The sequence below is a fragment of the Brachyhypopomus gauderio genome, chromosome 11 (assembly GCF_052324685.1).
Source record: "Brachyhypopomus gauderio isolate BG-103 chromosome 11, BGAUD_0.2, whole genome shotgun sequence".
Lineage (NCBI taxonomy): Eukaryota > Metazoa > Chordata > Actinopteri > Gymnotiformes > Hypopomidae > Brachyhypopomus > Brachyhypopomus gauderio.
The window spans coordinates 11,637,201-11,662,276 of NC_135221.1; the positions used below are offsets into that span (position 1 = coordinate 11,637,201).

The 25,076-nt window shown below is 41.7% G+C and overlaps 1 protein-coding gene and 1 long non-coding RNA gene across 2 annotated transcripts in view; one reads left to right on the plus strand and one right to left on the minus strand.

The window, feature by feature from the left end:
* Window positions 1-20,981, plus strand: part of tnmd (tenomodulin) — a 33,286-nt gene extending 12,305 nt beyond the window's left edge. The window contains exons 3-7 of the mRNA XM_077021921.1: window positions 4,693-4,833; window positions 11,023-11,130; window positions 14,700-14,859; window positions 15,424-15,545; window positions 19,997-20,981. Of these exons, the coding sequence (XP_076878036.1) occupies window positions 4,693-4,833; window positions 11,023-11,130; window positions 14,700-14,859; window positions 15,424-15,545; window positions 19,997-20,206 (741 nt within the window). The 3' untranslated portion in view covers window positions 20,207-20,981. The remainder of the gene's footprint in view (window positions 1-4,692; window positions 4,834-11,022; window positions 11,131-14,699; window positions 14,860-15,423; window positions 15,546-19,996) is intronic.
* LOC143527029 (uncharacterized) lies at window positions 6,023-10,283 on the minus strand. Its single transcript, XR_013134020.1, has 5 exons — window positions 10,184-10,283; window positions 7,344-7,609; window positions 7,056-7,108; window positions 6,874-6,898; window positions 6,023-6,533 (listed from the first exon to the last, which is right to left on the minus strand). It is a non-coding gene; the product is annotated as an uncharacterized LOC143527029 (long non-coding RNA).
* Window positions 20,982-25,076: the final 4,095 nt, after the last annotated feature.

Consider the following 25,076-nt stretch of genomic DNA (forward strand, 5'->3'; position numbering starts at 1 on the left):
CCTCGGCAGGAAAATATACATGGCAGTTGTCTCTTTTTCACAGCAAGTCCTGCTTTACTGGGGAGATTTAAATCCACAGGAGTCCCATCAGTCCCACAAATTTGCTTCATTCAGTTAACGAAAAAAGAACCAGTGCTGACTACACTGAAACTCTTATGAAAGAGGGTGCTGTCATCTCCTTTAATGCCGTATAGGAAGTTGTGACAAGCTATAGAGTTAAACTCCCAGTGCAATACCTACGCAGTTGCTTACTCGCTGGACTTTGACATGCACCGAGTACAAGTGGATGCCATCTGTGTTGCTGTCTTCGGCTGATCTGGAGAACTTATTTCCCAAGAGCCTCTCTGCTTTTACAGCAATATGTCTGTAGCAGCGTATCAATGATCTTTGTTGGGGTTTTTTCCTTCAGTCTTTCTCATATTTCAGAGACTAAACGCTACTTTGTTTTCATTAAAGTTCATCCACCTTTTCACTGCTCGCCTTCTGTTTGAGTGTGTAAAGAAGTCAAAAGAGACCAAGGCAGATTGCACGTTCAATTCAGAGCACTTTTAATTTTCTGATAAAAAGTAGAAACTGAGGAAAAACTATATAAAAAAAGAAACATTTAAAAATATGGTTGTGGGACCTTTTGTGAACTAATTATTAATATCTAAGAAAGATATGCTACTCCAAGCATTAGCTCAAAGAGAAAATAAATAAGTAAAGGAAAAAGAGAGGTTGTAAAAACATCACGTAACATTTCAGAGCAGAGCCCAGGGGAAGCATTTCCCCTGCTCATGTGACGAGGCATGTGCACAGTAGTTAAATGGCAATTTGCAGGAGTGCAGGGAGCTGGTGGTAGGAGAGAAGGAAGGGGAGAGGGACCCAGAAGGAAGGGGAGAGGGACCCACAATGCCCTGAAGATCCTCTGTGAAGTTTCCAGTGGTTTGCTGAATGCAGGCTGAATAATTCACTTTACCTCCTACGGCTTTTTTTGGACATTTCTAACATGAAGAAAAAAGATCGATATTCTCTAATGTGTAAAAATGGATTTCAGTTTTAGATGTATTTGAAATCCTAATAAATGTTTTACATTAGTTACTATACCAAGTAACTAAAAATAAATCTATAGTAAAGTGGGGCTAGCTTGAAATAATATAAACTACATGCATACTGTATGTGAAAAATGACTCCCCGTACAGCTGTTTACAAACACTGAATGTTTTCTTTTCCCTTCTTATCAATTGTTCGATGGGTTGATTCAGGTGTGTTAAGTGTATATAAACCACAAAATCGTGGGAAATGCTAACACTGTTCTACAGACTGCAAACCCAGACTGCACAACGTTTGTTGCTTCTGTTTTTTTTTTTCCTAACAATCCTCTGCTGCAGTGCAGCTGAATACAGAACAGCTCGCCCCCAATCCATCTGGGACCCGCCGGTCCTGACCCTGCTCTCTCTAAGGTCCTCTATCAGCGGGGGAACACAGGTTTAGCTGCCTTGTCATTTCTGAATGACAGCCATCATGTTCCGCTCTGACGGCCGGCTGTATCTCCAGGCCCTGCAGGACAAGTGGAATGCATGCTGTCATGAGCACACGAGGCTCCTGCCTCCACTCACCTGTGACAGCGTCCTGTGACCTTTACCACCAGCCCTCGGGGGAACCCTCGAGGAACCCGCGGGGCACATGATGTAAGACACCCCAGGCTTCATTGGCCCGCTTGTCCGTCCTTAATTCGCCTCGTGCTGGAGTGGCTGTTGACAGGATCTAGGTGCTGTACACATGGCCTACCTCAAAGATCAGAGAGCCCGGGGATAGAAATATGCAAACAGAAGAAGATTGTCCACAAGTGCTTCCATATGTTTTCTAGCACATGTGTCTGTCAGTATCAAAGCTGGGGAGCTTCAATGGGAAATTCGTTCGCTGGATAATTTGAGTAAATAATGGAGTGTGCGAACAGAATGACGCCTATCGCCAACTACAGCTACCTCATCTTCAAAACACCATTGAAGCACCAGTCCTTCCTTTATACAAGTAATGATCTCGCAAGGAATGTAGAGCTCAAGGTCTCGTCTTGGTGGTGGAAAGAATCTTAACAGCACATCTCAGTGAGAGAAGGAACCTTCCTGCACATTCTTATAATCTCCATGGGATACAATATTACATTTCCTTTGTCCAATAATACACTTTTGAGCAGACTACAATAGCTCCTTCTGTGGACCGTTGTATTTCAAAAGCACATGGCACACAGAAAAATGTATGACACTGATGAAACAATATCAATAATCGTACATGTACATGTTACTTATATAAAACACGTTTTGGGCTGGATACCATGAGGTGCAAGCCACTCACATGCATTAACAAATCAAATGCTAAGCTGTAACATTTCGTGAGATATGCCAGACACTTCTGGTACCAGATGGCTCCTTTTAGTCAATGTGCATGCTTACTGTATAAGAAAAGGCTGTAGTGTATACAGCCCAGTCAGGCAAAGAATGCCAGCACCCTTGGACTGGTGAGCCTCTGATATTTGAGCAGCAAATGTGGTCACGCACAAATCAATATGTTACTCAAGGTATCTCCACGACGGCCGCACTCATGCGCATTAATGAATAAATGTCTCCTAGCTGTTTGCCTTGAACCGAAGCCCTTCACGAGACTCTCAGCACCCGGCATGGGGAAAGCTAATTAAATTTCATTATGCGTACTTCTTTACAGTTTCAAGCTCCTTCAACTTGCATTAAGGCTACTAAGGCGGAATGGGAAGCTGTGATGAGAGGCTAATGCAGAAGCCTCCTTGGTCAGCTGGAACTCGCAGAGACCGCACACATGTAGTGGAAGGCCAGCGGGGGAGAGAGATTGAGCAGGGGAGAAAGAGAAACAATGGCGGCGTTAGCAAGCTTTCGCTCAATTGTAAGTCCTACACTAGCCCTCCAGCAGGATGAATGTATTTCTAATGTCCCTAAAAGGCTAGTTAGTAAAGGTGCGTAGTAATGAGTTACAATTACTCAGCTGTGGGTATTTAACAGTTTTCTTTGCAAGATTGGATTTTTTCTTTTTTCTGCTATTTTTAATTATTAAACATTCTCCCCACTGCTATGCCCTTGAGCAACACACTTAAATCCATGTTCCCCGGAGGTACCGAACTACAGCAGGCCCTGTGTTCTGTTCCTGTCTCTGTTGAGGGATACGCAGCACTCCTATGCACTGGTAGAAGCTCTGGAAACTACACAAATGGCAAATAATGGCATATTCATTTTTCATTTTCATGTTTCATAACCACAGCTGTCACTTTGCGCCTTGGCAACAGCTTTTCGTTTGTTTAATCTTTAATATTTTAGGGCGTTTTTGGTAATGTAATTTGATATTATGAATGAAATACTCATTTCACTTTGGTTATTCAAACACCTACAGATGCTCTAAGATGAATTCATGGACATATTATTCACATTCTGTCAGTGATCCACATCCCGGAAAATGGTATCTGTAATCATTTGTTTTATCAAACATAGAGTAACTACAAAACATTTTAAATAATCCTGCATTTTGTTTCTGTACTTCCAAGAATATGTTAACAGAAATAAACATTATATTCACAGTCTACCTTAATTACACAAAATTGGTTTTCAGGGGCCCTGGAAACCATAACATTACCCAATTATCACACAAACCTACCACATTAACCATGTCTAATGGCTTTAAATTTGAGGCTATTTTGCAACATTTTGAATTTAACCTCATTTTGTTAGATTTGAACAGACTTTTTGCTCTGATCGGGCCATCATGTTAATGAATATAAATTTTTCTATTCACAATATTATAGATGGCAAACAAGTCACACATAAATAATGTGTGTGTGTGGGGGGGGGGGGGGGGGGGATAGAGAGAGAGAGAGAGGGAGTCTGAGTGGTTTTGGGCATGTATGGAGACTTTGTTTTAATCTTGTTGTGGACAGGAAAACACTGCAAGGGCATTTGGGCAAAAAAACACAGTTTTTTAAACAAGCTGCAGGTAAATTAAAAACACTAAAAGACTTACATTTGCTTAGGTATCGGTTAGTTATTTTGAGGTTTATCTACATATCCACAACATAATCTTAGCACACATATTAAACTAGAACTATTTGTGTGTGGGTTTTTTTTATGTTGTTTGTTGCTTGTGGGTAGAGAAGATTTTCAGTAGCCTGGAGAATCAGAAACGTAGCATGTGTCCAAGAGCAGCTAACACAAGCAGTGAAAAGGAGCGTTGCTGTAAGCTATGGCAACAGAAGCATGCACACAGCTCTACCCAGCTATCACCAAAGACCATACCAGGGCTGGCCCTGCTGCTAACACACTGCCATGCTTGTTTGGAATATGCTGATGAATGCACCTTACCAAAGCTTTTTGATGTAGGGGAGCTTAGCCAATATGTATACCTTTTAGGTTTGGTTCTCCATGGTGGTGTAGTATTATCCAGCTTTAAAACTGATGAGCCCTCCTCCTCAGACTTTTGGTTTTGGATTTAAGGTCTGGGCTCTGAGTTACAATTCTGCAGAAATAACAATAGCTGAATAATGATAAATATATACTGTGTCAGAGTGGAATATTGTAATTTCTCAGAATAGAGCACCTGTTTATATTGGGGCTAACCAATCCTAAGGTCTCCATCTTCAGGAAAAAAAATGAATAATTTATCTTAGAGAACTGAATAATGTGTTTTTTATTGTAGGTGTACGACCATGAGTACAAGGCTGTGCTTGATGGTGTGGAGACAGACAGCGTGATGGAGATCAACCCTGCCAAACGTCTGGAGATATTCCGAGTGGGTAATGGTAGTGACGAGGTCCTGGAGGTCCACGATTTCCATAATGTGAGTGCGGCTGACCTAAACGTTCAACTCCTAATCTTGTTTTCAGACTTAGCGATCTTAGCGCTATTATGATCCAGGTCAAGGTAACATTTGTTACTGTCCAAACAGAAGAAGCACATTCAGAAAAACGAACACCTGTTGCTAGCTCTGTTCAGTCCCTCAGCCCTTTAGAGTACAACCACAAAGGACATAATTTTGACTGAAGGCAGTATCACACTGGAAGCCAAATCATTGAAACCATTCAAATAAAAAATAAAATATACTTTTATATAATTTCAAGTAATTTCGAGTAAGCAGCAGTTTAGCATTGATGTTTAAATGAAGAAGATATGCTTCAAATCATTACACACAGTAAACGTAACTTCCTTCACAACACACCAGGACTGGGCAGGCAGAGATAATGCTCCCCTAACCAAAGACAACATCCTCGTTCTATTGTTTCTGACAGCAAATGCAACAGAGGTCATGGACTCTTGATCTGTAGGTTGCTGTCGGGGCATAATGTGGGGGGAAAAGTGAACAGTATAGATGCTATGGTGTGTTACCCATTAAACAACATTGGATGAACCTTTATCACGACTGTCCATATGGTTTAGTTTTTTTTTTTTACTGAATACACCTTTTAAAAAATCACTTCCCAGTTTGTCTCCCATTCAAACAGAACCAATAAAATTGTACAAGCATAGAAAAGCATAGAGTGGATGCAGAACAGAAGAGAGATGGACAGCAGAGAATGAGGCTGTCTTCATCCTGGCTGTATTTATGGAAAGCCCTGCAACAAAACCCAGAATACCTTAAAGCAGTTTTTTTCAAATGACTGGAAATATCTCTGCTCTGTAAAGTGTATGGAAAAGAATGACAAACCATCCTGAGGCAAGAAATGCATAAAGTGTCTATATATATATATATATATATATATATATATATATATATATATATATATATATATATAGACACAGTCAACAGCAACTTCTCAGTTGTCCTGGACTGTATTTGATATATGTTGAGGAAATATTCGATTTCCGTATGCTTATATATATATATTTATATATGTGTGTATGTATATATATATATATATATATATATATATATATATATATATATATATATATATATACACACACATATATGCACACATACATGCGTAAAGTAAGCATACGTTTAGTGTCAAGAAATGCCGGTTTGGACATGTCAGCAGTAGAATATAACATATAATAATAGAAAAAACCATGAAGAGGCTGAGGGCTGTACAAATCTAAAATCGAATATTTCCTCAACATATATCAAATACAGTCCAGTCAACTGAGAAGTTGCTGTTGACTGTAAAAAATAGCAACGATTTCATACACAGGTCTTCAGCCCACATCTAGTAACCCTTTTAGTAGTTCTCCGCTGAAAACCTCCCTGTCCAGGACTTCAGCTGTGTTTGGGGACACAGAGCCCCACCTCAGCTGGAGGTGTTGCAGCAGCACAGCTATTGGGAGGCACAGAGGGAACATGACGTCCTGCGTTCCTATACCAGTCCAGCTAATGGAAAACATGAATGTTTTTAGTGCTCCTCAAGTCCCGTTCTGTCCTCATTTCTTCTCCTCGTAATGAAGTGCCTCTCCTTCATTTTCTGCTTGACCAGGCACAGCAATCATCACGCTGCATCAGATGTTTGTCCCTTCTTCTGTGAAGCAGCATGCCACTGCAGGAAACTGAATAGCAATTAATCACAATAAGTCTAGATGAAAACAATGTGTTTTTTTTTATGTTTATTTAATAGCACTTTTTTATGTACTGACAAGCAGAGCTGGATATGCAGTGTTATTGTGCTGGTAAGCACATGGTTTTACAGAGATATCAGTGACAGGAAAGAGAATGTTTTTGTTTTCTAATGCAGTATGAAATGGTCAAATTTACACTTGATGCAACATTTTACACAAGAACATTCATGTGTGTTTGTGTGTGTGTGTGTGTGCGTGTGCGTGTGCGTGTATAGATTTATATTACAATTCCAGGTCATTAGCCATACTTCCATTTGACAAGTTCAGTTACCTGGCCGACTGACCGATTACAGTTCCTAGACCAGAAATAATTCAAGTAAATACATGGTCACACTCAGTTGATTCAAAAAAAAGTTGAGTTAGAGATCAAGACTCATTGCAATTCTATTAATTTTTTTCAATTCAGTTGTTTTCAATTGCTTGTTTCAGCCTTTCTGGTTTCTGCAATTTTACCTGTTTTGCCTTTTTCACTTGTCCGTTCTAGATGTTTTGGTTCCCTTCTTGACCTATGAATTATGGATTTTATCTTATTTTAAATACAGTTGGTTCAGTTCAAAGAATGCTCAGAATCACTATGGAGGGTATGCTGAAACCTTGCAAGGAATGACTAAAATAGAACGGAAAAAATAGCGGGATGTAACTGTAAAAACAGGAATGAGTTGGAAGTTTGAGTTTGAGAATCACAAAGTTCATAAGGCTGGTCACAATAACACTGGACATACGGTACGTTGGAGAGCAAACCTGTAAGGATGAGTGTACTGGAAGTCTGTCATCAGTCCAGGGAAGAGAACATCTCTGACGTGTGCCCAACACCTTTCCTTGGGACCATACTGTTCTCAGTCCACAAAGTATTCCAGCTGACTGCTGCACATTCTGACATCAAGAAGATGGCAATCTGCACAAACACCCTCCAAATCCACATGAGATGCAGGCAAAGTTGAAGAGGAGTTTCACCCACAGGCCCTGGACTGACACCTCTGAGCAGGATGACATGACGTGTCAGGGATCTGTGATGTGGAGAGAGCTGCATGTAATAAGGAACAGCATCACTTTTGTAAAAAACCTTTAATGCACTTTAATGGGTTGTCCATATAGACAAGAATGTAGAATTTTCACCTAAACTCCCATGAATCGGCAACAAATTGGGGTTTTTGTTTCAAAAAACTTTAAAAGATTGAAACTGGTTGTGACGTGGATTAAGGAATTCAGAGCTATTTTTGCCCATGGATAACTTGTCTGGTCATGCTGTCCAAAAGCATTGGTTAGCATCAGCTATGAGAAAGGAAATGTTACCATTAAGCCTGTTTGGGGAATAAATATTTGGCAATTTTCAGGTATTCTAAATTCCTGTGATTAGTTAACACAGAAATGAATGGCTTCTTCAAGCCAATGCCACCATTCTTCCAAGGCCAGTTTGATAAATCTGAAGTAAAATTTCCAAAAGCTCACAAACCTTCAAAGCTTCATCATCGATGATGACTTCCTAGGGACTAATGACATGCCAAGAAATATTGTGAGCTCAGTGTGCAAATTGCATTTCTCTCCTTTCACATACACCCTGTTCACACCTGAAATTAACACGTGTCTTGGGTGATTCGATTACAAGGAACTGCCAAAATGCATTGCCGTTTTCACCTGGAATTTTGAATGGGACCCATGTGAGATTGTGTGACTTTTTAAATAATTTCTACTGAAATTTACTACGTCACATTTACTAAATCATTGCTCACATTCCAGTATGGGTTTCTGTCTACATGCAGTCTGATTTCCAAACAGTCTTGCAATTATCACATATTTTCCAGTTGGTGCAATGACACAGGACAGGACATTCACACTACAGATGTAATGCTGCCTGATGAACCCAAATCCAAAAGTTAAGTGAGTTAATTAGAATGTGTTCCTGAGACTCACGCTTGTACTTAGTGCTGGCCACTTAGGATCCGATTACCCAGGACACAAGTTTATGCCAGGTGTGAACAGGGCCATAAAGATTATTTTTAAGTAGTCCAATTAGTACTTTGCCTCACATGTTGCTTATGCAGATTTAACAGAGAAGGAAGTAAATGTGATCTATGCAATTCCAAAGTTTTCCAATATATCTGTGAGAATATGTCACTGATAAAAGCCTGAAAAACCGACAGAACATTAGCCAGTTCAAAAGCCATCACCAAATATTCATAACTGCAATTCATAATAGCTGCAATCAGTAATGAGTCCTGTCTTTCTCTCATCTTCCTCCCTAAATCTCTAGGCATGCCTGGAGTCTAACTGGGTAAAGGATTGTGCCTCTCTTAGATTTTCTATGAAAAATCAACTAATGGCAGAGAGTATGCTCTCTTTAATATTATTTCATTAAGTCCATTATGATCTATGTATGGATGAAGACTCCCTCCACCACCCATTGTTGTCAATAAAGAAAAACCTAGCTGCAGCTGGAGAAGATGAAAGTCTTAGGAATCCCAGTACTGAGGTTTCTGAGACCTAGTCATGTATGACTTTAATTTCAGCCTGGGAAAGATTATAGATTCTGCAACAAGGAGGAATGGCTGCTTCTGTCAAATATATAGTGTAGTCGTATGAAAAATGGAGTGGCAGTTCAGGGAACTTAATCTAGCAAAAAAAAACTTCCAATAAATCTGTAGATTGTTCAGGAATCTTAGGCTTACATTGAGTGGGAAGATTCAGTACAGTGGTAGCAGGCATTCAAATCCCAGGTTCAATCAGATCTGACTGATGACAATAACTAGACCAAGAAATGATGTCCAGGTCTCAGCGAGAAATGTGAAGGTCATGTAGCCACCTAAGGCCCAGAACTATGGGAATGCTGAAGGAGTGAATATTAAATCCAGAAATCAGTTCCTCGTGTGAAGTGTTAGAAACCAGCTGGCATGGCTGAGTAAGTCTGTGTTAGTGCTGGGAGTGATGGGCTACTGGAGGTGGACATTCCAGGTTCAGAAAGTAAAAGTCCTCACCAAGATTTTGCTCAACCTTCCAGGATTGTGTTGATTCCCCTAATTTTACCTGGCTTACACTAATTAGAAAACCCAGCAAGCTTGAGTAAAATCCTGGGAAGTTTTACTGTCTGAACCTGGAATGCCCACCTCTGCGGGCTGCTGACCTAAAGCATTCACCCAGAGGATGGGAGAAACTGAACAATATGGAGTGACCATGATGATAGAAAAATGAGAAATATCTGCTTTCTGAGTGATTTACTCAGCTCTGAAGTACATTACAACATCTTCGCACCCTTGTTGACAACTCGATTCTTACAGTTCAGAAGGAGAAGGCATAGCCCTCCATGATATAGACAAAGCCCACCTTTGATTCTCTGTGGTCTTTCTTCTATAGAAAAGATTGCATTGCAGGATAGATGAATATCAGTGGGAGATTGGGTGCTTGAGGGGAAAAGAGACATGAAGTCTATTCTCCTGCATTATAGTAGCAGGTTATTCAGTTCAATGGAAGTCACTATTTGGTAGACAAGAGAACAGGTCTCATCACTACGTGTGAGCATCGTGGTTATTTCACATTTAACCCCTTAAGGAAAGCTGTGATGGGACAGTTTCTTTCAATTCACTTACTTCCAAAGTACAAAACTTCAAGGCTTTCTCTCCAACTGAGCGAGCTCCTTTCTCTGTCCTGCTTTCAGACCAGAAAAACGCAGGTGAATATACAAAGAAGTAAACTCCATTTATTTTAAAAAGGACTAGAGCCAAGACAGAAATTGATGTAGTCATTCGGTATAGCAAAAAAAGCTGACCAAACTGTTATCCAAAGTCAAAAAAGGAGTCATACTATCTACACTATCTAGAACAGACAAATCAGGGCAAAATATATGCAAAATCCCAGATCTAGAAACAGGTCAAAGATCCAGACAGAAACAAGAGCAGAATCATTATGGGAGGTATAGATGGAACCTTGACAGGAATGTCTAAGACAAAAAAGTACAGATTGCATGAAAAAAACAGGTGTGCTAGAAGGGAGGTGTGTCAGAACAGGAGTAGGTGGAGCAATTAGGTGATGTCAAAATGGGTGTAGCCATGAATGTTGATTGCTAGGCATTTGAGATCTGAGGATCACAAAGTGCATGTCTGACACAAACCATATGGAATTGTTTTGTTGGAATAGATTTCTAAGAGATTCTAGGTCAGGCTCATACTTTTAAGATATGAATCAATGTGATATTTCAAGTAATTCTTTTTTTTTTTAATTATTCTATGATTGACCATGAGTGACATTCTAGAAAAAGCTATCCTTAAACATGCTTCTGTGCATAGAAAAGTGATTTTATTGCTTAATTATCCATTTCTACAGGGATATGTTAAAAAACATTATGCTACCTTTCGTTCATTAAAAGATCTGAAAAAAACATGTATTTGTTTATTTTTATTTACAAATTTTTTTGCTTAATATTATTAAGGGACTCACAGGAATCAAGTTTGCCAAGCAACACAGATGCTACATCCGTACTCAGACCAAGGAGCTACCCACGTTGGCTGAGCTGCAGATCAAGGAGGCTGCGCTTGAGGTAAGCCAAAGCACACACCTTCTCAGGATGCTCGTCTCCCACTGATGTGCTCCTAAAGACACAAAAAACATCATGAATTTTGCAATAGTATCAGCGAAAAAGAGTTGTAAGAACGGCAGAATATAATTTACTCCAGATTCCCTACAACCAGTCTCCCCCACTACCTCTCATCTTCCCTCCAACATGCCCCCACCCACTGCCTGTCATCTTGCCTCCAACATACCCCCACCCACTGCCTCTCATCTTCCCTCCAACATGCCCCCACCCACTGCCTCTCATCTTGCCTCCAGCATTTTCCACAAAAGTATAAACTTGGGTCTCCAGTGCCCATGAAACCATCAGAAAGTCCACAATCCCATAACCCCTTTGTGGCACACATCAAATGGTGTTTGCCATCAATCCTGAACTAATATTAATTTTTAATCTTCTCCTCTGAAGGCTCAGTCCAAATAGCCTTAAGGAGAGAGTGAGGTCCTTCAGAAAGGTAAACCATTAAAATGGTATTTGAAGATGTTTGCTCCGTAAATTTCACTTGACTCAGGGTTGAAGTGATTCATCTCTCTGCTTGGACTCTAATGGCTATCTGTGATGCTCAGCAAATGTAATGGGACAAATCCTATCAATAAAATGCCTAGTTTATTAGCATTATCAAAAATAACAGATAGTGTGCTCTGTGTTGGGTTTTCATTCAGATATGGTTTTAACACAGGCCACCTCACTATTCACATTTACCAGGGAAAGGGACTTAGAGCAAAGATTAATCTCTTGCACCTTCCCATGCGGGAGATAAGCAGATCTATTGTCATCTCTAGCCCTAAATATCCTCTTTGACTTCATGAACAGAAGGCATTATAGACAAAACCAGGCTGCAATTCCTCTGCCTCCTATTTTTATTGTCTAATCCATGTTTACAGATACTAATTGCAAAGCAAGCGCCATATGTCGCTGCCATTTCCCAATTTCTGCACGTTGTGAAACCTAATTAGACTTTTCAGACCAGCCTTATTTCACAGATGTGAAATCAATCAGAGTGGGCCAAGAGAGGAGATTGAGGGGGGGGGGGGGGGGGGGGGGGGGTGATACAGAGTGGGCCAACAGAGGAGATTGTGGGGGGGACGACACACATCATGCAGGATTATTGCAAGCTGGGCTGACTATGAGCACACATCTCTCTAAACCTGAGAGACTCTGAACCATGATCTTCCATTTCAATCAAAACACAGACTTAACTCTTGTCAGAATCCACCAAAGCCACAAGCTTGGAGGAGAATTAAACCAGGGCACTAAAGATCTTCGTTTACATTCCTACCCTGCATAAATCTTTGAGAACCAAAATAAACTTGGCAGTGGCATAGAGGAATCAGTTGCCAGTGTGCTGCCAGGGAGAAAGTGAAAGAGGGAGGAAGGTGAAGAGGAAGGGAGGGAGAGAGAGGGAGAGAGAGGGGGTTGGGTTGTAAACATGTTAAGCAGGTATGGGTGAACACCAGCATTATTAGCTCCAAGTGCAAGCCAGCCGCGAGGCATGAGAGAGCCCGGCTCCACCGCCTCGGTGCAAGGTGCCACAAAACAATGCAGGCTGAGAAGAAACTGCACACAGCTGATAAGGAAATAAAGCGCCCCCCGAATACATCCAGGTGACAAACATGAATTGTTTGCTGCCAGTATTTTTACAGTTTCCAATTTATTCAGCCAAAGAAATGATGAAAGAGGCAATCTCTGAGCCTCCCACTAGTTACCCACTGCTTAAATGCAAACGATGAAATCACGCCCCTTTCCTCCAGCAGATCTCTCTCTCTCTCTCTCTCTCTCTCTCTCTCTCTCTCTCTCTCTCTCTCAGGATAAGTCTCCTTCCTGTCCATTTCTTGTCCTCTCCTTCTCCATTAAGATAGTTTACATTCCACGTAGGGCCACAAATTTCAGCAGCATAAACATTTCGTACCGCATGCAACGTACGGCATGCCAGAAGAAAGCATCAGGGTCTATGTTTAAGCTCACAAAAATCTTTGGCATTAATTCCTGGGTTTCTGCTTGACAAATGGAACCTCTCTTCAGTAAGAAGAAAACAGCCAGAGATGATGAGGCTTCAGTTTCAGAGAGCTTTGGGTGGAGAAGTTCTTCTGGGCATTTGCATTCGCGCCAGCAGTGTGATCATAACGCAGCGTAGCTGTACATGTATCTCCACGTGTTTGTTGCTTCTTCCTCCTCTCACCTCTGCCATGACCTTTGTAAGTCCCTGGAGATTTTCTCCCCTTGAGTTTATTGGTGTAATTTCTCAAATATGCACAAAAAATCATGTTGCAGGATCAGTGGCTTAACCTCTATTTACTTGTGAGGGAGGCGTGATTTGCTTGAGTAGTTAAGAGGACCAATTAAATGGGGGCTGCCGTGTGCTAGCGGCCCCTGTTTTAATTTCAGCTTAAAATCGGCAGCCACTGCTGTGGCACATGGGCTGCCCTCCAAGTCATCATTAGTTTAGCGTGATGTCAGAGGGGGTTGTGTGTGTGCATGTGTGTGTTGGTGTGTGTGTGTTGGTGTGTTGGTGTGTGTGTGCGTGTGTGTGCGTGTGTGTGTGTGCGTGTGTGCGTGTGTGCGTGTGCGTTAAGAGTCAGGAAACTGTGTCAAAGGGAGCTTCAGACTGGCTGCCACTTTTAATCAGGTGGAACTGGTGTGGATTCTACTTCGCCACAGGTCACTGCCATGCCGCCACACACACACGCAGAGTAACGACGTCTAACGTGGCACGAGAGGTTGGATGAAAAAGAGAACCGGGGAAAGGGGAAACTGACCTAATATAAACGGCTGGAGCTCAAACTATTGCCCCAGGATTCTACATCAAGCTTAACTAATGTGCAATTAAGCTTTAGACTGGGAGAAAATCACCTTGTAAAAACATTTGTCAAGTGAGCCTTAACTCTGTTCTCTCCACTCATTAACAAGGGAATAGGAGGAGTGTTTGTTTGTATTTACATATACACAGGGAAAAGCAAACATACAGTATATTTTATGGGATTACATTACCTAAAGTGCTTCATATATCTCTATTAGAAATGATATGCCTTCCCTATCATTAAGCGATAATAGTTTACTTTACAGCTCATGAACTACGGCATCAACAAATTAAACATGTTAATAGTACTTGGGCCGCATAGTGCTAAAAGAGGGTGGAGACCACAGTCACTATGATGTACTACACTTTGTGGGCCTGTGCCATACATCAGTCTTCCCTGCCCCCACTGAACAGAGTTAAAGTCATTTTAAAGTCAGTTTCCACCTTCCGTTTCCACAACACTTAGAATGCAACACCAGTGCTACCTGCAGAAAGGAGAAAAGATGGAAGAAGTCTGGGTTTAATGAAAAAAAGCTGAGGGAACAGCTAAGGTGAACGACTGTAGGCCTACAAGGGAGGTCAAACTGTATATTGCAGCCGTGACTGGTTGTTAGTCTTTTCACTCCCGGTGGACACGAAAAGTGTAATGTGGCATGAGGGAGTGGAGACACATGGAACATGGTGTCCGGACCGGGCCCGTGCAGGGATGATGAGGCAAGGCTAACATATGTCCCGTCAACAGGTGGGACGGCCTAGTGAGGTGGATATGCAGGTGCTGGACTCTCATGTGTGGATCCCTACTGAGCAACCAATCACTGACACCATGTTCCTGCTCAACTCCAAGATCTGGGAGATGTGTGAGGATCTGCCTATCCATTGGATCCACCCATCTCTTCTTAAAGGTACCTGTAGCGGCTGTAGTTCTGGAATCATCCAATGCAATACATATATCATGCTCTTAGATGGACGTCCTAAATATATCATGAGAGAGCATGAAAAGTTAACATAAGCTTGAGGTGGACACCATCTTCTTGCATTCCTGTGTTGCCACTGCATATCTTTTATTTAGCAGCTTCTGTCAGTGAGCACGAGAAAAGCAATAGGTATGAGCGTGATGTACAGGGGAAAGGTTCAAAGAGGTTGTTTAGTTCATTAGTTCACATGAAAGCTGTAAACTGACCTATTTAACAAAGACTTTGAAAATGTTTGAGGACCTGAATATGTTTATCTTCTTCTGATGTGGTTGATCTACTAACCTACTAACACTCCGTTAAGTTTCCCCCATATAAGGAAATCGCTGAAACATATTACCCCCATATAAGGAAATCGCTGAAACATATTACTGAACCAAAGATAAGAAACAAAATCCGACGATAACGAAGAACCAATCACAACGGGGCATGTTTAGGCGCTGTACGGGGACATGTACTCATTTTAGGCTCCTATCCCATTTTCTCCCGTCTGAGCTCCGGAGGCTGAGTTCCACGACGTAGAGGATGTGGGGGACGTGGCGGACGCCCCAGAGACACGGGCCAGGGGTGCGCGTCAAGCCAGGGACGTCATGGACCAATTGCCAGTAAACGACTATGTAAGTGTGAGACTTGAGGCCCTCTGCAACGAGACGTGCTGAGACCACTGAACTGAATATCCATGATCATGTCTTCAAATAAATCGTTCATTAATTGGACTTCCCTATTCCGACTCAAAACAGACTGTGTGGACCACAGGGCATTGGATTTGCTCTATATATCTGCTTAAATCAGGCCAATGCGCTTAAGACTCCCATGGTGTCTGCCACTTAATGGAGAGGGATATTTAGTCTTCAAAGGCAACGAGGCTCCCTAAAGCCCTTGCAAGACCCTTCCCTGCCTTGTCTTTTTTCTCTAATGTGCCAAAAGACATACAGAGAGAGACTCCCAAGGACACTCATTAACAAACATATACATTTATGAATCATGCTTTAATTATCAAAGCTTGACAATGCAAACTGCAAAAAAGCTTATTTTTCTTTAAGGGGAGGAGGATGACCAATCATTAAATAACTGATTTTTACAACCATGGTGGATGCATATACTCCCCAAAGACCCCTACACATCACGCATCTAACTGCAACATAAATGCTGTCTAACTCCCACTCTGAGAATAGGGACAAAATCAGCAGAGACAAAGGAAGGCCTAAAACCACACACAGGCACATTTATCTGTAGAGGACCAGGAATGCCTCACCTGCTTCCACTGACCAATTGCCAGAACCTCCGTGTTTTCCGTAATTAAAGCAAACCCGGAGATGAAACTCCACTTCTCCTTTTGAAGCACCTCAGCTTCTATCAGCTGGGAAATACATACCAGTGCGGGCAGAGCCAGGGCCAGACGCAGGCGGGCTGTGTTTGTGTCCGCGGCGATAACAAAGGCCTCTGTGTGCGTCAGAGGGGACGTGGCTCCTGGTAATTGGAGTCTGGAGTCATGTCGATACCAGTGGGAAGCCAAATATTCCAGACCTTTCCACTTAGCATAGGCCCTTGCCCTTCCATTTCAGCACCACTGGCCTTCGGCGGCCAGCAGGGGGCAGGGAATTCTTCTTTTCTTTTTTTTTTTCCATTTGACGGGCACTATACTCGTCGTGGGCATTTTGTAAAATATCATCAAAGTTACTTTGACAGAAGGGCTGAGATCTGAGATCTGTGAGGCTGACCTTTCCCTGCTGTTGCCACGCTGATGTGCTGTCTGGCACCACATCCCTGGGTATCTTTTAAACCGGATAACTATTATCTGGCAGTGTCGAGGAATTGCACCGTGGTCCTTGACCTACATTCTGAGGATAAACCTCTCATGCCTGGGCCAAAGCCTGGTCGGCCCTCGGACTTGTGAGTGTGGTCCTGATGGTGCTGACGAGATGCCTCGTGACCCGGCAACCTGGCCCAAGATGCTCTGGTTTGTAGATTGCTGTTTAAACTCCACAGCCTCAGTATCTTCAGGATTAGATGCTCACTGCTAGCGGTAGTTCATTGAGGAGCTGGTGAAGAGCACTTGACCTAACAGTACAGCAACTTTAGAGACCGTGAAGTGTCTTCTGGTGCCTGTGCAAAGATCCATCTGTACAAAGAACTAATCATGTCATGCATGAAGGCGAACATGATTTAGTAAGCACTGACAAGAGTGCACTGCGTGTTTGACATCTTGATTAATCCCGACATGCAGAATTACGCTTAGGAGGTGTTTAAGATCTTCATGTTTAACAGCAGGAATCTGTGAAATAATTTTCTAAGGTGGGAAAAAATTGAGTATTGAAGCAGCAACAGGTACAGCATAGCACAAAAACTATATGTATGGTGTTCATGTGAAGTGCCAGTGCTAACGCAGGCCAGGGGTCAGAGAGAGCATCATTGGCCATGTTCTCTGGTGGGGCTAACCAATCCGGGCATCTGCTTGCTGGCATAGTGGCATAGCTGGTGATTGGTGCTCTCCTCCAATTGTGCTGAGCCATCCAATGAGTTTCTGTTGGTGCCAGATCGAAAAGATGTGATGGCTGGCTACACGTTTGTTGGAGGAAACATGCTAGCCTTCGTCCTCTCAGCTTGGTGGTGTTACGTTAGTAGAATTAGTGGGTGGAATTGGACACAACTAATACTGAAAACTGGGGTAAAATAACTGGAGATAAAAAATAATAATAAATGTTGCTTTATTTAGAATAAATTAACTTTCTCTCAGAATTTAAACTCAGACAGTTGGGATCCACACATACTTGAAATTTCAAACATAAAGGTACATTAATATATATAAAAATCTTAACAAGATGACTCTGATTAATTGACTTCTAAGGAGCACTGTGATTCATTGGCTGTGCTAGCTAATCATGTTTCATTAGGCTGAAATATACACTCCCCAAATCTTCTGTGTGGCTTCCTGTGTGGACCTGATAAAATAATCATGACTGCACTGACGGGGCTCAACCCATAATAAATGCTTATTCAACACTGAGGACCCCAAACCCGACAAACATTATGACTCAGTAATTGCCTGCACACGTTTGTCAGAGTAATAAATCAAATGGGATAGGCATCATACACCTTTCTCTTACTACAGCCCTATCATTAGAAAGACACCATTTTCAGCCCATTCATCACTGTTTAGTGTGCATGTGAAGACTCAGACTTGATATGAATCCCATCATCTCTATTCTACATATCAGCAGTGGGACATGTCACCAATTACCTTTTAGCAAGACCATGTGCTATAAATACAAGGCTTCATAATATTCCAGTGAGGAGTGCTGTACTTCAGGGTCTCGCTAATGGAAAGATGAGGTTATTGTCTGGAGAACTGCTTTTCTGCATATGATTAGAATAAGACCTAGTTGTGATGTTGGGGAGCTGGGATCAGGATCGTTAGTCTAAAGCAGCAGTCAGAGATCACGATGAAGTGGTTGTGATCGTTTAACGAGTCACTGACATTTGCCGTATTCACCATGGTGGTTTTAAAAGCTTCAACTAAAAAAAAAAAAAACTCACCTACATGGTCCGACTTGTGTCATTCTTGTAAACATGCCATGGAAAGACACAAAAAGTGTGTGACTGCAGTAATAATTACTGCCACTTTGGAGGCTTTTCTACCTTCAACAAATTTAAAGCCTAGACAGATTTATTCATATAATCCTTTATTTGTTTTGACAGATGAATCGTAGTTGAAATGATGAGCAAAGCTTATATTGAACAATGAGCTGAAAACAGATGACTTTCATATTTCTGCTGCTTATATGAAAAAAAGCATGAAAATATGTAGTGATAAAGAAATTCAAAGTGAAATTTAGATTAGAAACACAAGCCGTCACACATGTCGAGCAACATCAACGTGTCTGAGACTCCTGAAAATCAGGCAGACTTGGGACGACTCGCTAACGTATGTAGGCCTTGTCTGTTTGCTTATTGTGTACAGTTGGAAAACATTCCTGTCAGGACCTTTTCCCTCCTTCAGCCTCATTTACACCTTTTGCATTATGGGAGACGCCTCATCTGTGCATCCCTCATAGATCAATGACTTTGATTGGCTGTACATCAGTGGTTTTTAATCAGACAAATAGCATCACACTGTCTCAGAGGGGTCCTCAGCTGCCACAGATTGGAATGCAGTCAGTCAAAACAGAGCCGAGTCGAGGGTGCTATCTGCTCTTACAGTTAGGCAGCGTGATAGATTTAAGTGGCACTTCTCCGAATCCATCTCAGTGCAGCTGCTGATCAAAGGCATGGCACTCAGCCCGAGGTAATCTGAAGAGGGCACATGCTCACTATGACAATGGCAAAGGCCAAGGGCCATTAATTCTACCCAATTTACCTTTTTTCCCAGCTTTCACTGAGCCCTTCTAGAAATTCACATCCTTCCAGGGCAAAAGCAAATCAACGGATCCTTGTTAGCCGATCATTTCGGTGCTAATTGCTTTAGGAGCATGCCATCTACTTTAGCCAAGGTTAAGGCAGACCGCGGGTTATGGGCGTGGGAGGGGGTGTGAGGAGCTCTCATTTATATGCGCAAAACGATGAGGCACTTGGTGCTCAGAGCAGCCCACCTGATTGGGCAGGAGAGTGGGAGGGTTGAGATGAAAGCGTCGGTGTAATCATCAATAGATCTGGCAAGTGTCAAACTCCCTCTAGTTGAAGATGACCAGGTAGCAGAGCTGAGGGCCCCTGTGGATCAGAAGCACAGCAGTACTCCCTCCCACCTCTATCATAACAGAAAGGGCAAAGGTATTATGCAGCGCACCGCACTCCAGCAGGTTCACACAGAGGCCGTCTGGTTTAAATGCTATTCTGATCGCCGTGACATCGCCAAACACGTCCGGGATCGTGTCGTTCACTGCCCCCACCCCACACCACACTCCTTCTCCATTCTCATTCAGGAGATGGAGTGTTTTTTTTTCTTCTTCTTTCCCTTTTCTCCTCTTGCTAAAATCAATCCGTCAGTCATGTGTCAGGGCTTTATTAGAGAGCACATGAGTGGGAGTTGTTTGGCTGCCTGGCTGACCCTTCGACCTCTTGCCCTTCACAGGCTGAAATTGGACATCAGCTGGACAGCACCCTCGACGACCAGGGCTACTGCTGCCAGTACTGTCACCGTGGCTACCGCTTCTGCCGCCGTTACCACGAGCCGTTGCTCGGCTACTGGCCGTACCCGTACTGGTACCAGGGTGGCAGGGTCATCTGTCAGATCGTCATGCCCTGCAACTGGTGGATTGCGCGGATGCTGGGTAGGGTGTGAGAGAGAGCCAGAGGCCAAGGATATGGTGCTGTGCTTCTCAGGGGTGTGTGTGTGTGTTGGTGTGTGTGTTCAAACTTGCTTTTCTAAGTTAACAGCACAATAAACATGAAAATATATGATGATTATAGCAACCCTATGATAAATATTTTTTTAAGTTTATTATATGAGTGTGCAACAGACAGGAATGTCTGTTCCTTTGGTTTGCATAACTTCAGTGATTTGTGGGGGAATATAAAAGGTAATAATCTTTACTGGACTTCAAATGAGAAATCAAATAGCGGTGTTGGTTATCTGCTCCATAAATTAGTAGTTTGCAATGGCTTCCATCATCTTCTGGGCCCTTGTTCGATTTATAATCTATGCTATGGTGTATGGAGTGGTATTGTAATAAAAATGTATAAGGAATATAGATTTACACATATGTTTAGTACTCTGCATGTTTATAATTTCAACATTTGACAAAACTGTAATTTTGCTTTTTTAAATGTATTTAGACAAGACGAGAGTAAACAAAACGTTAGATTTCCTCACAAACTTTGGGAGTCAGCCCTTCAAGGGTTGTCCAGCTGTGCTTACAGCTGCGCTCAGCTGCCTTGTATATAGGTTGCAGTGTTACATTTCTCTGACTTACACAGCTCTATAGCTGCGGACTTGGGACTGCCTTCAATTGGAGGGGTTTGGCCTAAGTGTTACTCCATTAATTACATTTCTACAGTTTTAAAGTCCTCTGTGTTTCTTTTCACAAATTCATTTTCAATAAAAGGTATAAAAAGTTTCAACGTATGTGGTAATTTCAAACAAAAAGCACACTCTAAACAAGCAAAAGAAAAATAAACAACATACATGTTCCTGGACATTTATCACATGGACATCCTGAACTGATCACAGATCAGTAATATGGACCAAAGTCCCATATTGAAGTTAGAAAAGGTGCCTTTACCACAAATGTGTACAAGAGCAGAATCGTTCAGTAGTCTCCCCTTTTGTTGAACTTAGATATATTCTCCCATATTAGTAACCTGAGAGGCGTGGCAGCAGAGACTGGGGATCAAAGCAGAGAGCCAGGAGAGAGCTGCACTGAAGGCGTGTGTAAAACATCACTTCCTGTTTCTTTCATCTTACTGCTTGGAAAACATCAGAGGCACTTTGCCCTCATTTTTTTATTGTTTTTATTTATTTATTTATTTCAGTAGACCTTCATGACCGTGCTATACTATAGGCTACAGAGTATGTCCGGGGTATATAAATTAATATTTACTGTGAATATAATTTGAATGCATGAACAGTGCATTTATCCATCCATCCATCCTCATCCACTTATCTGGGTCTGGGTCACAGTAGCCTATGCAAAGAGGCCCACGTTCCCTCTCCCCAGCCACCTCTTCCAGCACTTCTAGGGGATGCCTTTATATTTAGAAATATTTTGATGTAAGGTCAGCCATTTAAGTGCAAAAAATGTAGTCATGAAAGTTAAAGTTCTTATTCAAGTAGCCAAATTGTATTTCAAAGGAAATGAGGACCCGTGGGGCAAGAAGTGATCCAGCAACGGAGCAGAGAAGTGAAACGGTGAGTCTCACATATGGACAATTCAGTGATTCTTATCATGCCGCAACGCTCAATGTTCCATGTTTCCACTGAATTATTAGTTTTTTGATCATTGTGACTATGGTTTGCAAGTAGACTCATAACATGCTAGCTGCAGTTCTAGCATATGTAGTCCACGGTAGCCCGCTAGAGGCAACTGGCCACTATTATCCAAGTGCACATCTAAATGACCAGCAGCGACTTTAGGACAATATTATCTGTTTACATCTACAGCGAGCACAATGGGATTAACCATTCATTATACTGCATTGTTTTCCTTTACAACTGAGATAAAGAAAATACCCAACAGCATATAGATATTTCAACCACATTAAACCACCTTGCATTAGTAACATCAGTGGTTACAGTACACAAGACAGATTCATTTATCCAAATCTATAATTTAACCAAATGAAGAATAACTTGAAGGCAAAGCATATGGCCAACATGACATTAAAATTTTAGGAATCTCAATATAGCTTGGAGTTGTAAATCACACTTGTGCACATGTCGTTTGCTGTTACACCTGCACTCTTGGAGACTGATGGAGACACGCGGGACAAATCCCTGTAAGCGCGTTTATCCTGGTGGGAGGACAGGCATGCAGACTGCTGCAGGATGCAATGGGTGCTCAGTCTGCGGGGTCAGAGCAGCGGAAAAACAGGCTCCCCTTGTGCGGCTGCAAGGCTGAACAAGTAGGCATGGGGATTAATTCTTTTTGTTAGCACTTCAAACGTGGGTTGTAATTTACCTGCAATTTTACCAAGCTGTTTGTTTTTTTTTGCTCCTGGAGCTTAACGTGCCCACTGGTTGATGTGGAGCAGTCCGCATGATGTGGAGACGAACTACCGACACACGTACGGACTGCGTTGTGTATATGGGAGGTGGAGGGGGGCAAATGCAAACATTTCTTGTCATGACAATTTTGGATCGACGGGATGTGCTGCTACTGCCATCATCTGGCTCAGCGGTGAATTATCAGTGTCTCATTAGGGTATATGTTGATATTGATAGATATAGATATTCATAGATATTGAAACAATTAGAACGTTTCTTAAAGGGCATAGATTGCTTCATGCACGATAGGACCAAGAGATGGTTTGTTATTTGTGTCCATGTTCAAGTATCCAAACAGCCATTCTAAACCACTTTATGAATTTATATATTGCAAGGAAACAGTCATTTTCTATGTTACTATTGCTCATCTCGGTGTTTATATGTCTGCTTTGTACTGTGAATAATCATGGCGCAGCTCCTGACTGGAGACAGATTTAACAGCTACTGTCCTTCAACTGTGGAATGCCAAAAAGGCCAAAAACATTTCAGCAAATCCAAATCGAATCAAATTCATTTTACTTATAAGCAGTGTTGGGAACGTTACTTTAAAAAAGTAATTAGTTATAGTTACTCACTACTTGTTCAAAAAAGTTACTGACTTAGTAACTGAATTACTCTATAATAAAAGTAACTCGTTACCAGGGAAAGTAACTGGTTGCATTACAGTTTAAAAAAAAGTTATATGCCAATGAATAAGGATTTTTTGAAAAAGCAGTTTTCACAGTCAGTTGAAATGAGTAGATCAGAAAGGTGTTTAACTTTTGATATTTACTGCACATCCACAGACCAGTGCAGGATAAAATCCTTTAAAATCCCAAATCTTATATAACCAAACACTATATAAAGTGCATTTACATCTATCAAATTTAATAAAATTCTCTCAACCTGAGACAACTGGTTTGTTCACAACAGAAGTAAACTTAACAATAAAACCTCTATTCCTAATTAAATAAATCAAATTTTCTTAAATAATGTTTATATCGCCACCTTGAAAATGCTAATTTTTCTTCGGCTTGCTCCTGACTCGCCATTTTTGCCTCTTCTCCGTGTCGTGTGTCACTGGTTTGCTTCGGCGCACATGTAACAACACTGGCTCTGATTGGCTACCATAATACTGCCTTAGCCAATCGCTTACTGACTTGTTAAGTTAAACGGGTGTTACACCGAGAACTGTGACCTATCAAGATCTGTTACTCCTCACTAGCCTGGCCAGCGGTCCGCTCGCATTACTGTTAGTATATAAATATATAGTAACGCACCGCTATTAATGACCAGTAACGTCAACGGCATTGTAACGACAGGAAAAGTAATTAATTATATTATCCCATTACTGACAAAATGACGCCGTTACCTAACGCCGTTATTTTTAACGGTGTTATTTGCAACACTGCTTATAAGTAAATAAATGTACTTAAAAGAATAAGTGTAAAAATTCAATTTGATGACCTATACTGGACCCCTGAAGGCCAAATGTGATTTTAGACTTTACACAGATAACGTAATGACTTTATGCAGATTGCTGAACACATTTCACACAGGTGCTGAAAATATATAGGCCATAATCTGCTAATAGGTCATTTCCTAGTTCTGTGGTACCATAACAAGATGGAAGATCTCATCGTAAACTGATCTCGCTCAATACTGATTGGCTGAAAATGTTCATGCTGACTATCGAGACATCTCTCAACTGGTCAAACATCAACTTGCCATCCCCATCCACTGCATTGACCTAAGGGGAGTATTATTTTGATTATGATTATTATTATTATTACTACTACATTCTTCTGAGTTCAGAATTCTGCACTGCTGAATGTGTGACCTCTGTCTTCGCTCGCTGTCCTCACAGACCTGAGGTCAGACTGCCTGTTCAAGCTTCCATTACGTAAATGGTGCAGCTCCCCGTGGTTTACTGTTGAATTACTTTAGATAAATGCAGTCAGCCCGCAATTTAACACACATCTGTAGTAGAACCTGTACGTTTTTGTCATTAATAAATTAATGAGAGAGAGAAAAAAACATTTTAAAGCAACATCCCCTTGTTGGCATTTTTGTCCACACTCATGGTTGGAGCTGCCTCTGGGGCACATGTATCGTGTCTGCTGACTGATATTGTTTTATTTGTCAGTGTATTTGCTTTGCGGGTAAAAAAAAAAAATTGAGTGCTCTGTATTCTGCAGCTGTGTGTGAATAGGAGGCAGGGAGACCAGCTGCCAGGTGGCTCCATTACACACACACACACACACACACACACACCTCTGAAAGCCCACCGTCCTACTAAACACATTTAACGTCTCTGCCCATCGTACCACACACAGAGCTGCAGGTCTAAGCGCTGTACACAGTCCTGTATGTCGCTACCATTTTCCTTCATTTTGTTTTATTTCAGGTTGTGTCGGTACAGTAGCTGTGTTTAAGAACATGGGCCATCACGTTAAATGCACAGACGCTC